We start from the raw sequence: 14923 nt of genomic DNA, 5'->3' as shown, positions 1-14923 counted from the left end.
ATTGTATCGATCGGAACCCTCCTGTATCAATAATGATCATTCTCTAAATGATTGTCACCGGATATAAAACCAAGTTAGACGTTAATGTTCTAACATGTATAAGAGTGTGCACACCTGTGTATTAAGGTCCATTGTTTACCCAATGTGGCACACAAAAGCCATCTTATATAAAAAAAAAATCACAGCCAATATCATAGTAACCATTTTAATCATTCATGTCCAATATCAAAAAATCCATTCACTTCCATTGTGTATCCTACTTTCTCTGTACCCAACAGACTTGCACCAGATTAATCCATGTTTTTGCACTGAGGGGCCATGAGAAAGAGCCCTTCATTTTCTTCAGTGTTGTGGCGTAATTCAGTCTGGTCCTTGTTTCATAGAAATGTGCAACTATCGACAACAATGTAGTGTAGTGATGGGAGAACTGTCTGGTCAATGGTACACTGATGTACAGTTGATGCCAACATTAACATCAACTTTCAAGGTTTGAATTAAGTGAAGGTCTAAAATAGTGAGCACTGAATGAGGTGGGTGCTGAACAAATAAATAATGATATAATTGGAAGATTTACTGTAGTGGCTTTTTCTAAGCGCAAACAATTAAATAAATGTCCCTTGACATTAAGTTACAATGAAGCAAAAAATATCTACACAATCACATCTTTAAAAATAAACTTAATATGTACAATTTCAACATGAATTATAGTATCTTTATTCTGCATGACATCTGATATGTGGCAGCAGGTCCTCTCTTGTTGAGGTACAAAATTAGGCAAAGACAAACTGATTTCCACAGATAAGGACTTTGGTTGCATTCACTGAGTCACTCAACATCACTCTGGTCCACCACGCTGAAAAATAAACCAGAAGAAGAGTTGGTGGTTAGTGAGAGCTTTACTGTATTACAACACTCCGGTAACAACAGTTAATGCACTTTGTGTACCCGGGATGCCTTCTGTAACACTATGGGCTGAATTCAAAGCAGAGATTCAATTACAGTACAGATCATACCCATGAGTGTAGCCATGTGTCACCACCCCCGAAATCATTTGTATAAACCTCAGTTCTTTACAATAATAAGACACAATTACAGCACTTCTTCAGTCCCACAGCTAGGCACTCACCTGAATATAGTCCATCTCTTCTGCTTCCAGTGCCCTCCTGCGGTATCTTTGGGGGAGTTCCTTCACTGTGGCCAAGCTGTCTGGGGTTCCAGGGAGTCGAGTGAGAGGTCCAGGGGGTCTTGATAACGGCAGCGGCGCTACAACTGGAGGTGAACTAGGAGAGCTGACTGCTAATGTTTTAAGAGCCTCTTGGACTGAAACAGAGGAAATGGTTGTTTGTTTTTAAACAATATTCATGTAGCTTTTAAATCAGTTATTTTATTGTTTTACACATTCTATGTGTTTTATGTTATTTTATTCATCACTTTTATTGCTTCTGGTTTGCTTTGATTAGCACATTCATAGCACTGTTTCTATAATGAAATTGGAAAGGACTAAAACAATCTCTTCCTAAAATACACTCGAGTTGACATGTTTTTTAAATGGAAAATCAAGTCAGTGTTTCCCCTTTCATTTGAAAAGCACCTCAAAACAATACCCAGGTTTGCCAACAAAATGTCAAACCAATAGAGGACAAATGTTTTTAATGCAGAGAACTACAGAGTAATATTACAATAGAAGCTACATTTGATGCAATTCATACTGCCCATCATGTTCAAGTTGATGCAACTAATCAACATTCAACCAACACATCAATATGAGATAGGCTACATGTTGACAAACAAAGCACAATTGCATACAGTAGCTGTGTCCCTGAACAGTCAAAGGGTGGAATGTCCTCCTCAATAGGGTTAGCACTATGCATGGACAAAAAGAAAACAATAGGTAGTGCAACAACACACAGACAAGTTGCTACTCACCATTCGGCCTGGGGACCCCCTCTCTGTTGGGAAACTTGATTAGTGGAGCATGAGGTTTCACAGCCTGAAAGGTAGTCAAATGAAAACAGACAAATTAATCAACCACTTAAGTTAAAGTAGTTATTATGACACACTTCTCTTTTGCAGCCAGCCAGCCCTATATACTGTTTAATGCTATGAAGTTAAAACAATGCCATATTGTATTATAGGCCTTCACATGTTTATCATTACTTGAAATAAACTGCATACTGGGAAGCTGCATGGAGATAACTAGCTCGCACGCTACTGGACAATATAAATTAGCTAGCTAGCTAGAGTAAACACTGACAGGGAGAACTAACGTTACTGATCAGTGAACTTGCTATTTTTAGCCTTAGTTCAACGACTAACCGCATAAATCATATGTTGCAGTTAGAATGGAGCTAGTTAGTTAGAATTTAGTTAGTCAACGTTTACTGTCATCTACATACTAGCTAGTAACAGTAGCTAACTACATCCTAACCCTTTGGAATTTCATGCAGACCAACAAGGGCATTAGCATGGGTAGCTTGCGCGTTAGCTTTGGGGATGCACAGCAAAAGTAAAGCGACAAGAAATGTCACTGATTTCTGACCTTGAAAACCGTAACTTCTTACATTAACTATTCAACTTTTAAATGTACTCACTTGAGTGACAAGTGTTGTTGCAGAGCGATAAATTGCCCAGTTAGACAAGCGTACCTGTACCACCCGCCCAACAGCCGCCATTTTTCTACTGACTTTGCCCCCCATGACCTCGCCGGTCTTCTTCCGGTTGAAAACAATCCGCAGTTCCTAAAAAGTACCAAAGAGCATTTGTCATGTGAAAATAACAAAGTCCGCTGTATGGAAACCATAGGTTGCGAACATCCTCTGCGGAACAACGGTATGGATGGGATGGGGGGGATGGGATGGGATGCGAATGTGAGCTGTCAAATCTAACGGATCATCGGCGGATAACACCGTCACTTTCAGAGTAAAATACAGAATAAAACATTTTCTATGTACGGACTCCAAACCCTTCAGAATGTCTTACCTTTGTATAGATGCAGTCAGCTGAAAATAGGCTCTATTATTCGAAAAGAAGGTACACGTTCAGGTCAATTTCTCATGCCATTACTGTCAAATCATGACGTTTGCTAGCACCAACTTGATTTCTAAGAATAGTACAAGGAAAATCCTTCTCTTAATCGAACAAAATGCTGGTAGCAGACAAATCCCATCGACCACGTTGAGCTATGTAGGGTCCATTGAAAATTAACCTTGTTTTATATGTAAAAATAATCCCTATAGAGTATAGGGAATGGTTAACCAAATGTCAATGACAAACGCCAGTAATTTAATTTCACTCCGCCTAGAATAAAAAAGCCGGGGGGGGTTCTGAAGAATTACTTGGTCACGTGGTTAGTGTTAATTTCCTGGCGGTACATTCAATGTTGCACCAAGAGCCTATCACCGAGTCGAATTTTAAGGTAACGTGACGTTTAACCAATTGAAATATTGTTACGGAAATTGTTAAAATTATTTGTCCAATAGGACTACACTTCTCAGTTCAGTTGAGTAGAAATGTGGTATTGTTTTGCTAGCTAACTGCTAAAAGGAGTACATACCTTGTTTGTGTATTAAAAACTAGAAAAAGGTAAGTATTGTATAAATGTCTGTATAATATATGACATATTGCATTTCAGTTAGTGTGAATTTATTAGTTGCTTTCAAGTTCCTACCCGACATTCCTGTCATTTAGCTGGCTAGCTAGCTGGGGTTGTTTTATTAGGATCTCCATTAGCTGTTGCAAAAGCAGCAGTTACTCTTCCTGGGTCCACATGAAACATGACATAATACAGAACATTAATAGACAAGAACAGCTCAAGGACAGAACTGGACATACATTGCTTGCCTTTATCAAAGAAGTATTTCACTGATCCTCTCAGGTTTCACTGACTTGGATGGAAAGGTGAATGCAGAGTTAAACAATCGCATAAAATCATAGCTAAATGTCCTTGAGTTGATTGTTCTTCTCTATGGTTCTGTTGACGTTGGTGGTGAACACACTGACTGACACAATTTCATTTTCCAGGCAATAATTGAACATGGAGCCCTTGGATAGACTGGAGAACCTTGCCTCAAGCCTTGAGACAGTGGCATTGAATGGTTTTCAGGCTCCTACAGTTGACAATGGACAGAAGGACAACTCACCTGCAGAGATACTAAGGTTTCTCCTCAATTCTGATCTATGGACGTTTCATATTTACAGTTAGTGAACATATCAATCATTCTACAATACTTTGAGATGAATATGTATAATTCAGTATGACCATTTAATAGCCAACCCCTTGTCATAGAGTATGTAATATATGAGGTAGATACAGGTAACTGCCAAAATAATGGAAACACTAGAGTAAATGAAGGATGCAACCCAATTGAACACTTATGGGAGATTCTGGAGTGGCGCCTGAGACAGCATTTTCCACCACCATCAACAAAATACCAAATTATGGAAGAATGTTGTCGCATCCTTCCAGCAGAGTTCCAGACACGTCTATGCCAAGGTGCATTATTGCCAGAAGATACCAACCCTACCGTTACGCTTGTTTACACTGAGCTGCACTGAGGTCGGAATGCAATCATTGTTACATTAAGACACTGTGGAGCCAGCGTGAGATATGGGTCGGAAAACGTACCTCAATGCAGGGATGGGATATGCCACTGTACTCCAAATTTTACCTTTATCCACAGTGCTCCATTGAGAAGATTGAAATACTGCTAGTTTTCTGGAAAACTGCCCTTTTCGTCCTCATGCTAGCTACCAGTAGCCACAGCAGCCTTTATGGAATGGCACGCTGCGTTGAACAACCAAGGAGCTGAATGGCTGACACTGCCATTCCAAAATTGCTGCTGTGGCTGGCTGGGTCATTCTCACAAAACAAAAAAAAACAATGTATTTCATTTTTCACAAAATGTATGCTTGAATCACTGAGATTAGGATCTGTACTTATTTATTGCATTATTATTATTTTTGATCCGATTTATTATGCATTTTACAAACTTTCACAAACTTATCATTACCTTAACAGTTTTCAAAGTCCAAAAAAAGTTATAAACAAATATTTGTAATATTTTTCAACATTGCTCCCCTAATGAAAAGGCCTGAGTTAAACATAACACTGAAAATTAAAATATTTCAAATGAAAATATACAATTATTATAAAATTACAGACTTTTTCCCAATTTGAGCTCTTTAGCCGTTTCGGTAATGAGAAGGCCAAGTGGGGTAAAGGGGGTGTTTTGAGAATAAGAACCTAATTCTGAAGGCATATACAGTGGGGGAAAAAAGTATTTAGTCAGCCACCAATTGTGCAAGTTCTCCCACTTAAAAAGATGAGAGGCCTGTAATTTTCATCATAGGTACACGTCAACTATGACAGACAAATTGAGAAAAAATAATCCAGAAAATCACATTGTAGGATTTTTTATGAATTTATTTGCAAATTATGGTGGAAAATAAGTATTTGGTCACCTACAAACAAGCAAGATTTCTGGCTCTCACAGACCTGTAACTTCTTCTTTAAGAGGCTCCTCTGTCCTCCAATCGTTACCTGTATTAATGGCACCTGTTTGAACTTGTTATCAGTATAAAAGACACCTGTCCACAACCTCAAACAGTCACACTCCAAACTCCACTATGGCCAAGACCAAAGAGCTGTCAAAGGACACCAGAAACAAAATTGTAGACCTGCACCAGGCTGGGAAGACTGAATCTGCAATAGGTAAGCAGCTTGGTTTGAAGAAATCAACTGTGGGAGCAATTATTAGGAAATGGAAGACATACAAGACCACTGATAATCTCCCTCGATCTGGGGCTCCACGCAAGATCTCACCCCGTGGGGTCAAAATGATCACAAGAACGGTGAGCAAAAATCCCAGAACCACACGGGGGGACCTAGTGAATGACCTGCAGAGAGCTGGGATCAAAGTAACAAAGCCTACCATCAGTAACACTCTACGCCGCCAGGGACTCAAAGTCCGTGTTGCCCAGCGACAGCCCCAAAACATCACTGCTCTAGAGGAGATCTGCATGGAGGAATGGGCCAAAATATCAGCAACAGTGTGTGAAAACCTTGTGAAGACTTACAGAAAACGTTTGACCTGTGTCATTGCCAACAAAGGGTATATAACAAAGTATTGAGAAACTTTTGTTATTGACCAAATACTTATTTTCCACCATAATTTGCAAATAAATTCATTAAAAATCCTACAATGTGATTTTCTGGATTATTTTTTCTCATTTTGTCTGTCATAGTTGATGTGTACCTATGATGAAAATTACAGGCCTCTCTCATCTTTTTAAGTGGGAGAACTTGCACAATTGGTGGCTGACTAAATACTTTTTTCCCCCACTGTAAGCAAATACATTTACTTAATGTGCTCATCTAAGGAATAATCCTCTAGGTGATGCATCATGGGTGAATAAAACTTTATTCAAAAACTGATTGGAGTTTTTACAGGAACTTGAATTATGGTAATGAGACATGTCCACATACACTGTGATTGTACGTAATAAATAGTATAGTTTAATGTAAACCATTTTTATGATTTGTGGACAAACTACAGCAACACATACACTACCGTTCAAAAGTTATGGGTCACTTAGACATTTCCTTGTTTTCCATGAAAACATACATGAAATGAGTTTGAATAGGAAATATAGCAAAATGCATAGGAAATGTAGACATTGACAAGGTTAGAAATAATGATTTTTAATAGAAATAATAATTGTGTCCTTTGCTTTCGTCAAAGAATCCTCAATTTGCAGCAATTACAGCCTTGCAGACCTTTGGCATTCTAGTTGTCAATTTGTTGAGGTAATCTGAAGAGATTTCACCCCATGCTTCCTGAAGCACCTCCCACAAGTTGGATTGGCTTGATGGGCCCCTCTTACGTACCATACGGTCAAGCTGCTCCCACAACAGCTCAATAGGGTTGAGATCCGGTGACTGTGCTGGCCACTCCATTATAGACAGAATACCAGCTGACTGCTTCTTCCCTAAATAGTTCTTGCATAGTTTGGAGCTGTGCTTTGGGTCATTGTCCTGTTGTAGGAGGAAATTGGCTCTAATCAAGCGCCGTCCACAGGGTATGGCATGGCGTTGCAAAATGGAGTGACAGCCTTCCTTCTTCAAGATCCCTTTTACCCTGTACATATCTCCCACTTTACCACCACCAGACCATCACATTGCCTCCACCATGCTTGACAGATGGCACAAGCACTCCTCCAGCATCTTTTCATTTGGTCTGCGTCTCACAAATGAGACGCAGACCTTTGATTCGTCTGTCCATAACACTTTTTTCCAATCTTCCTCTGTCCAGTGTCTGTGTTCTTTTGCCCATCTTTTATTTTTATTGGCCAGTCTGAGATATGGCTTTTTCTTTGCAACTCTGCCTAGAAGGTCAGCATCCCGGAGTCGCCTCTTCACTGTTGATGTTGAGACTGGTGTTTTGCGGGTACTATTTAATGAAGCTGCCAGTTGAGACCTGCATTTGTCCTCTTGCTCAGTTGTGCACCGGGGCCTCCCACTCCTCTTTCTATTCTGGTTGGAGCCAGTTTGCGCTGTTCTGTGAAGGGAGTAGTACACAGTGTTGTATGAGATCTTCAGTTTCTTGGCAATTTCTCGCACAGAATAGCCTTCATTTCTCAGAACAAGAATAGACTAACGAGTTTCAGAAGAAAGTTATTTGTTTCTGGCCATTTTGATTCTGTAATTGAACCCACAATTGCTGATGCTCCAGATACTCAACTAGTCTCAAGAAGGCCAGTTTTATTGCTTCTTTAATCAGCACAACAGTATTCATCTGTGCTAACATACTTGCAAAAGGGTTTTCTAATGATCAATTAGCCTTTTTTTAAATGATAAACATGGATTAGCAAACACAACGTGCCATTGGAAAACAGGACTGATGGTTGCTGATAATGGGCCTCTGTACGCCTATGTAGATATTCCATTAAAAATCAGCCGTTTCCAGCTACAATAGCCATTTACAACATTAACAATGTCTACACTCTATTTCTGATCAATTTGATGTTATTTTAATGGACAAAAAATGGCTATTTTTTTCGAAAAACAAGGACATTTCTAAGTGACCCCAAACTTTTGAATGGTAGTGTGTGTGTACAGTGAGGGGGGAAAAGTATTTGATCCCCTGCTGATTTTGTACGTATGCCCACTGACAAAGAAATGATCAGTCTATAATTTTAATGGTAGGTTTATTTGAACAGTGAGAGACAGAATAACAACAAAAAAATCCAGAAAGACGAATGTCAAAAATGTTTTGATTTGCATTTTAATGAGAGAAATAAGTATTTGACCCCCTCTCAATCAGAACGATTTCTGGCTCCCAGGTGTCTTTTATACAGGTAACGAGCTGAGATTAGGAGCACACTCTTAAAGGGAGTGCTCCTAATCTCAGTTTGTTACCTGTATAAAAGACACCTGTCCACAGAAGAAATCAATCAATCAGATTCCAAACTCTCCACCATGGCCAAGACCAAAGAGCTCTCCAAGGATGTCAGGGACAAGATTGTAGACCTACACAAGGCTGGAATGGGCTACAAGACCATCGCCAAGCAGCTTGGTGAGAAGGTGACAACAGTTGGTGCGATTATTCGCAAAATAACTGTCAATCTCCCTCAGCCTGGGGCTCCATGCAAGATCTCACCTCGTGGAGTTGCAATGATCATGAGAACGGTGAGGAATCAGCCCAGAACTACACAGGAGGATCTTGTCAATGATCTCAAGGCAGCTGGGACCATAGTCACCAAAAAAACAATTGGTAACACACTACGCCGTGAAGGACTGAAATCCTGCAGCGCCCGCAAGGTCCCCCTGCTCATGAAAGCACAAATACATGCCCATCTGAAGTTTGCCAATGAACATCTGAATGATTCAGAGGAGAACTGGGTGAAAGTGTTGTGGTCAGATGAGACCAAAATGGAGCTCTTTGGCATTACATTTACATTACATTTTCGTCATTTAGCAGACGCTCTTATCCAGAGCGACTTACAAATTGGTGCATTCACCTTATAGCCAGTGGGATAACCACTTTACAATATATATATATATATATAAAAAAAATTTTTGGGGGGTGGGGTAAGGGGGGGTCAAATACTTATTTCCCTCATTAAAATGCAAATCAATTTATAACATTTTTGACATGCGTTTTTCTGGATTTTTTTGTTGTTATTCTGTCTCTCACTGTTCAAATAAACCTACCATTAAAATTATAGACTGATCATTTCTTTGTCAGTGGGCAAACGTACAAAATCAGCAGGGGATCAAATACTTTTTTCCCTCACTGTCTGTATATATTATGTTATGTTTTATTCAAATAAAACTGGTTTCATGAGAATCACCTGGCTACTGGTAGCTAGCATGAGGACGAAAAGGGCAGTTTTCCAGGAAAACTAGCAGTATTTCAATCTTCTTGGTGGAGCAATGTGGATAAAGGTACAATTTGGAGCACAGTGGCATATCCCATCCCTGCATTGAGGAATGTTTTCCGACCCATATCGCACGCCGGCTCCATGGTTTCTTAATGTAACCATGATTGCATTCCGACCTCAGTGCAGCTCAGTGTAAACAAGAGTAACGGAAGGGTCGGTATCTTCTGGCAAGGTGCATTGAAGCTGTTCTGGCTCGTGGAGGCCCAACGCCCTATTAAGATACTTTATGTTGGTGTTACCTATGGATAGAGCTGATACTTCTCAACAAGACTTGGTATTAAATTCTACATTCATGAGTGTTTCTCCCCTCAGGATAAAAGAACAGATGTCAAATCAATGTTTTGAGATGGCAGTGAAGCTCCAAGCAGGTAAATTACATTACCTTTAGTACTGAATTGGGTATGCTGATATACTATGTGACAATAAGAGTGTAATTATTTAGCAATTTCAAATGTTCTTTAACAGGAAAAAGCAAAATATCTTCTTGCAGTGCATCTGATGCTGAGAAAGACTTGTGAGTGTCTTTAGTTGGCAATATCATCTCATGTAGGCCTATCCATAACTAAAAGGGATCTTTTCTCAACTCAGATTTTGAAAATGTGGATTTATTTGTCTGTTGATAATCCACAGGCCAGATTATGCTAATACCTTGGAGGAAGCAAAAATCATTCATTTTAACAAGACATTGGCCTTACACAGGTAACAATCACATTTCTGTATTGATATGTAAAGTAATGGTCTTTCAAGCCTTGAATTACTAGTACATTAGTTATGATAATAGGCATTTGTTGCTTGCAAACCCTTTATGTAGAAGGTTGGAGCATCAGTTCCATTTGGACAGTTTTCTATTACCGATTATACATTGTGTTGTATTTGTCAGGATGCAGGTGTGGCATGCCATTTCTGAGAAGCTGAAACAGAGTGATCCAGAGGCTGTGTAAGTCCATCAGGAGCAGATTCTAATACCCTGTTTGCGTCCCAAATGGCACTCTATTCCCTATATAGTCCACTTCTGTTTACCAGAGCCCTATGTACTATATAGGAAATAGGGTGCCATTTTGGATGCAGACCCTGTCTTATTAATAGCAAAGGATAGCAAAAACATTTTTTTTATATATTGTAAAGTGGTTGTCCCACTGGCTATCATAAGGTGAATGCACCAATTTGTAAGTCGCTCTGGATAAGAGCGTCTGCTAAATGACGAAAATGTAATGTAAATGTAATGCCAAAGAGCTCCATTTTGGTCTCATCTGACCACAACACTTTCACCCAGTTCTCCTCTGAATCATTCAGATGTTCATTGGCAAACTTCAGATGGGCATGTATTTGTGCTTTCATGAGCAGGGGGACCTTGCGGGCGCTGCAGGATTTCAGTCCTTCACGGCGTAGTGTGTTACCAATTGTTTTTTTGGTGACTATGGTCCCAGCTGCCTTGAGATCATTGACAAGATCCTCCTGTGTAGTTCTGGGCTGATTCCTCACCGTTCTCATGATCATTGCAACTCCACGGGGTGAGATCTTCCATGGAGCCCCAGGCTGAGGGGGATTGACAGTTATTTTGCGAATAATCGCACCAACTGTTGTCACCTTCTCACCATGCTGCTTGGCGATGGTCTTGTAGCCCATTCCAGCCTTGTGTAGGTCTACAATCTTGTCCCTGACATCCTTGGAGAGCTCTTTGGTCTTGGCCATGGTGGAGAGTTTGGAATCTGATTGATTGATTGCTTCTGTGGACAGGTGTCTTTTATACAGGTAACAAACTGAGATTAGGAGCACTCCCTTTAAGAGTGTGCTCCTAATCTCAGCTCGTTACCTGTATAAAAGACACCTGGGAGCCAGAAATCGTTCTGATTGAGAGGGGGTCAAATACTTATTTCTCTCATTAAAATGCAAATCAAAACATTTTTGACATTCGTCTTTCTGGATTTTTTTGTTGTTATTCTGTCTCTCACTGTTCAAATAAACCTACCATTAAAATTATAGACTGATCATTTCTTTGTCAGTGGGCAAACGTACAAAATCAGCAGGATCAAATACTTTTTTCCCTCACTGTCTGTATATATTATGTTATGTTTTATTCAAATAAAACTGGTTTCATGAGAATCACCTGGCTACTGGTAGCTAGCATGAGGACGAAAAGGGCAGTTTTCCAGGAAAACTAGCAGTATTTCAATCTTCTTGGTGGAGCAATGTGGATAAAGGTACAATTTGGAGCACAGTGGCATATCCCATCCCTGCATTGAGGTATGTTTTCCGACCCATATCGCACGCCGGCTCCATGGTTTCTTAATGTAACCATGATTGCATTCCGACCTCAGTGCAGCTCAGTGTAAACAAGAGTAACGGAAGGGTCGGTATCTTCTGGCAAGGTGCATTGAAGCTGTTCTGGCTCGTGGAGGCCCAACGCCCTATTAAGATACTTTATGTTGGTGTTACCTATGGATAGAGCTGATACTTCTCAACAAGACTTGGTATTAAATTCTACATTCATGAGTGTTTCTCCCCTCAGGATAAAAGAACAGATGTCAAATCAATGTTTTGAGATGGCAGTGAAGCTCCAAGCAGGTAAATTACATTACCTTTATTACTGAATTGGGTATGCTGATATACTATGTGACAATAAGAGTGTAATTATTTAGCAATTTCAAATGTTCTTTAACAGGAAAAAGCAAAATATCTTCTTGCAGTGCATCTGATGCTGAGAAAGACTTGTGAGTGTCTTTAGTTGGCAATATCATCTCATGTAGGCCTATCCATAACTAAAAGGGATCTTTTCTCAACTCAGATTTTGAAAATGTGGATTTATTTGTCTGTTGATAATCCACAGGCCAGATTATGCTAATACCTTGGAGGAAGCAAAAATCATTCATTTTAACAAGACATTGGCCTTACACAGGTAACAATCACATTTCTGTATTGATATGTAAAGTAATGGTCTTTCAAGCCTTGAATTACTAGTACATTAGTTATGATAATAGGCATTTGTTGCTTGCAAACCCTTTATGTAGAAGGTTGGAGCATCAGTTCCATTTGGACAGTTTTCTATTACCGATTATACATTGTGTTGTATTTGTCAGGATGCAGGTGTGGCATGCCATTTCTGAGAAGCTGAAACAGAGTGATCCAGAGGCTGTGTAAGTCCATCAGGAGCAGATTCTAATACCCTGTTTGCGTCCCAAATGGCACTCTATTCCCTATATAGTCCACTTCTGTTTACCAGAGCCCTATGTACTATATAGGAAATAGGGTGCCATTTTGGATGCAGACCCTGTCTTATTAATAGCAAAGGATAGCAAAAACATTTTTTTTATATATTGTAAAGTGGTTGTCCCACTGGCTATCATAAGGTGAATGCACCAATTTGTAAGTCGCTCTGGATAAGAGCGTCTGCTAAATGACGAAAATGTAAATGTAAATGTTAAGGACTCAAGCAGTTCCTCCTAAACTGGCATTTGAGAAGAAAAATATTATTAACACTACCATTGATATACTTTGGGATTGATTTTAATTTGTTTGCATTGTTTGTAAAAATGTCAGTTACACAAACCACATAGTTATCAGTTATTTACCTACCTACATTATTAGTACACTGTACCTGCCTATACTGTACATACCTACCAATTTAAAAACATGTAACTATATATTTTTTAGCACTACTTGATGTAGTGTGGGGCCTGTATCTTTTTCTTCCAGAGCGATGAGGGGAATGACCAGTTGTAGCCTAGACCTTTGTTCAAGGATAAAGACACTTCAGCAGGTGGGTGCATCTGTTATCAATGTGGTTGGAAGTTTTCAACAATCTGATTGTGTGACTGTTATTCAACAGTTTTATAAATGAAAACAGAATGTTTATTGCTTTCATCAGAAAAATGGTGCAGTCATTGGCTTGGCTCTGCTGCGGTGTTGTCACCAATTGTTGCAGATTTATGGAATGTTCTTTCTGACCTCTTGTTTGCTTTGTCAACAGGAATCATGTGCGCTTCAGGACCAAATCACAGACCTTCAAAAGCAGAGGCTAGGTATTACATCACCCACACTATTACTGCTTTACCAAGGATGTATAGGAAAGTAAAAATGTATTGTTTGAACCTATTCTTATGAGGGTGTAAGAATTCACTACATTTTAATGAAGATTAACGATCGCCTTTTTAGTGAATGTTTTCATACTTTGCCTTGTAGTTCAGGAGGAGAAGTGAACTGAATAATATAAAAGAAAATCCCTCAAGCATATTTTATTCTTTGACATTTATTTTCTCCTTTCTGCAGATCTAAAGCGTCTCACTCATGAGAAGATGAAGGAGATGGATGAACTGAAGAGGAAGAGGGAGCACCCAGAGGCAGAGAAGTACAGAAACGTCCTGCAGAAAGGCCAGTCTCACCTGAAAAAGTACCAGAAGATGGCCACCATCACACAGAATGTCCTGCGGGTAAATTGGCCTCTTTTTATATCTTTACGAATACAGCTCTTTATTCTTAGGGGCTGTCCCAATAATATCTAACTTCTTCTGAAGTGTGTACTTGTTTACTTCTTCTCACAAATCTAAGAGCTTTGTATTGGTGGAGTTATGGGCTCGTGGGAATGTCCAGTCATTTCCTTCCAAATCAGTAAAGGGAAATTAACAAGTGCACACTTGGGGAAGAATGAGATTTAATTAGGACACATCCTTAGTGCCAAGAGGATGATCGCATTTTACCTGTTCTGTTAATAATGTCAGAACTCATGATGCTATGTTATTTTTTTCTCCAGGGGATCATCATTGCCAGTAAAGTGAACTGGAGAGATGACCCCAAACTGAGAGACATCGCCATGACGCTGGAGGACATTCCCATCTCTGACTAATGAGCACTCCGCATGGAAGGGAAAAATTGTTGTAACATTGTTTATACATATAATATGTACAGCTATCAAAGGTGTAGTTTGAGAGAGAGAAGGAACAACATTTTAATATCACACCAGATATAAAATATTAACTGATGTTAAGAGCACTTAGTTAAATGCATAATACACTGCATCAGAGATGGACATCGTTTTGTTCTTGTAATAAACCATTAGTTGTTTTTTATTCAATAAAAGCATATTTGTACATTTTAGTCATTTAGCAGACGCTCTTATCCAGAGCGACTTACAGTTAGTGAGTGCATACATATTTTTATTTAATTTTCTTCATACTGGCCCCCGTGGGAATCGAATCCACAATAATAATAATAATAATAATATGCCATTTAGCAGACGCTTTTATCCAAAGCGACTTACAGTCATGCGTGCATACATTTTTTTTTTTGTGTATGGGTGGTCCCGGGGATCGAACCCACTACCTTGGCGTTACAAGCGCCATGCTCTACCAGCTGAGCTACACGGGTCCCCTACTGTATTTTGTATTGACCTTGTTTTTATGAATAAAACTGATGTTCACCAGTTTTGAAATGTAGTACTTTTTCTAGTGAAATGATGGAAAGAAATGTGATGCATGATGAAACCACA

The 14923-nt window shown here is 39.4% G+C and overlaps 2 protein-coding genes across 7 annotated transcripts; one reads left to right on the top strand and one right to left on the bottom strand.

Annotated features, from left to right (window-relative positions):
- Positions 1-191: 191 nt before the first annotated feature.
- Positions 192-3261, bottom strand: mrps36 (mitochondrial ribosomal protein S36). 2 transcript variants are annotated; one of them, XM_041885569.2, is made up of 5 exons: positions 2980-3261; positions 2592-2738; positions 1927-1990; positions 1127-1320; positions 192-853 (listed from the first exon to the last, which is right to left on the bottom strand). In XM_041885569.2, exons 2-5 carry the CDS (start codon positions 2694-2696, stop codon positions 836-838), a joined length of 381 nt encoding a protein of 126 aa, XP_041741503.1. In that variant the 5' UTR covers positions 2697-2738; positions 2980-3261; the 3' UTR covers positions 192-835. The 2 variants fall into 2 exon arrangements, with proteins under 2 accessions (XP_041741503.1, XP_041741513.1); XM_041885579.2 differs by having other exon boundaries at positions 2646-2738.
- LOC121573491 (centromere protein H-like) lies at positions 2745-14857 on the top strand. 5 transcript variants are annotated; one of them, XM_041885533.1, is made up of 10 exons: positions 2745-2829; positions 4021-4155; positions 9754-9809; positions 9907-9955; positions 10072-10140; positions 10322-10378; positions 13135-13198; positions 13409-13460; positions 13708-13868; positions 14189-14857. In XM_041885533.1, the coding sequence occupies exons 2-10, from the start codon at positions 4034-4036 to the stop codon at positions 14279-14281; spliced, it is 723 nt and encodes a 240-aa protein (XP_041741467.1). In that variant the 5' UTR covers positions 2745-2829; positions 4021-4033; the 3' UTR covers positions 14282-14857. The 5 variants fall into 5 exon arrangements, with proteins under 5 accessions (XP_041741467.1, XP_041741484.1, XP_041741476.1 ...); XM_041885550.1 differs by lacking the exon at positions 2745-2829 and adding an exon at positions 3333-3415; XM_041885542.2 differs by lacking the exon at positions 2745-2829 and adding an exon at positions 3482-3582.
- The last annotated feature ends 66 nt before the right edge of the window (positions 14858-14923 follow it).

The sequence above is a fragment of the Coregonus clupeaformis genome, chromosome 18, assembly GCF_020615455.1.
Source record: "Coregonus clupeaformis isolate EN_2021a chromosome 18, ASM2061545v1, whole genome shotgun sequence".
Lineage (NCBI taxonomy): Eukaryota > Metazoa > Chordata > Actinopteri > Salmoniformes > Salmonidae > Coregonus > Coregonus clupeaformis.
Note: the sequence above shows the minus strand (reverse complement) of the source record. Positions and strands in the feature narration are given on the sequence as shown.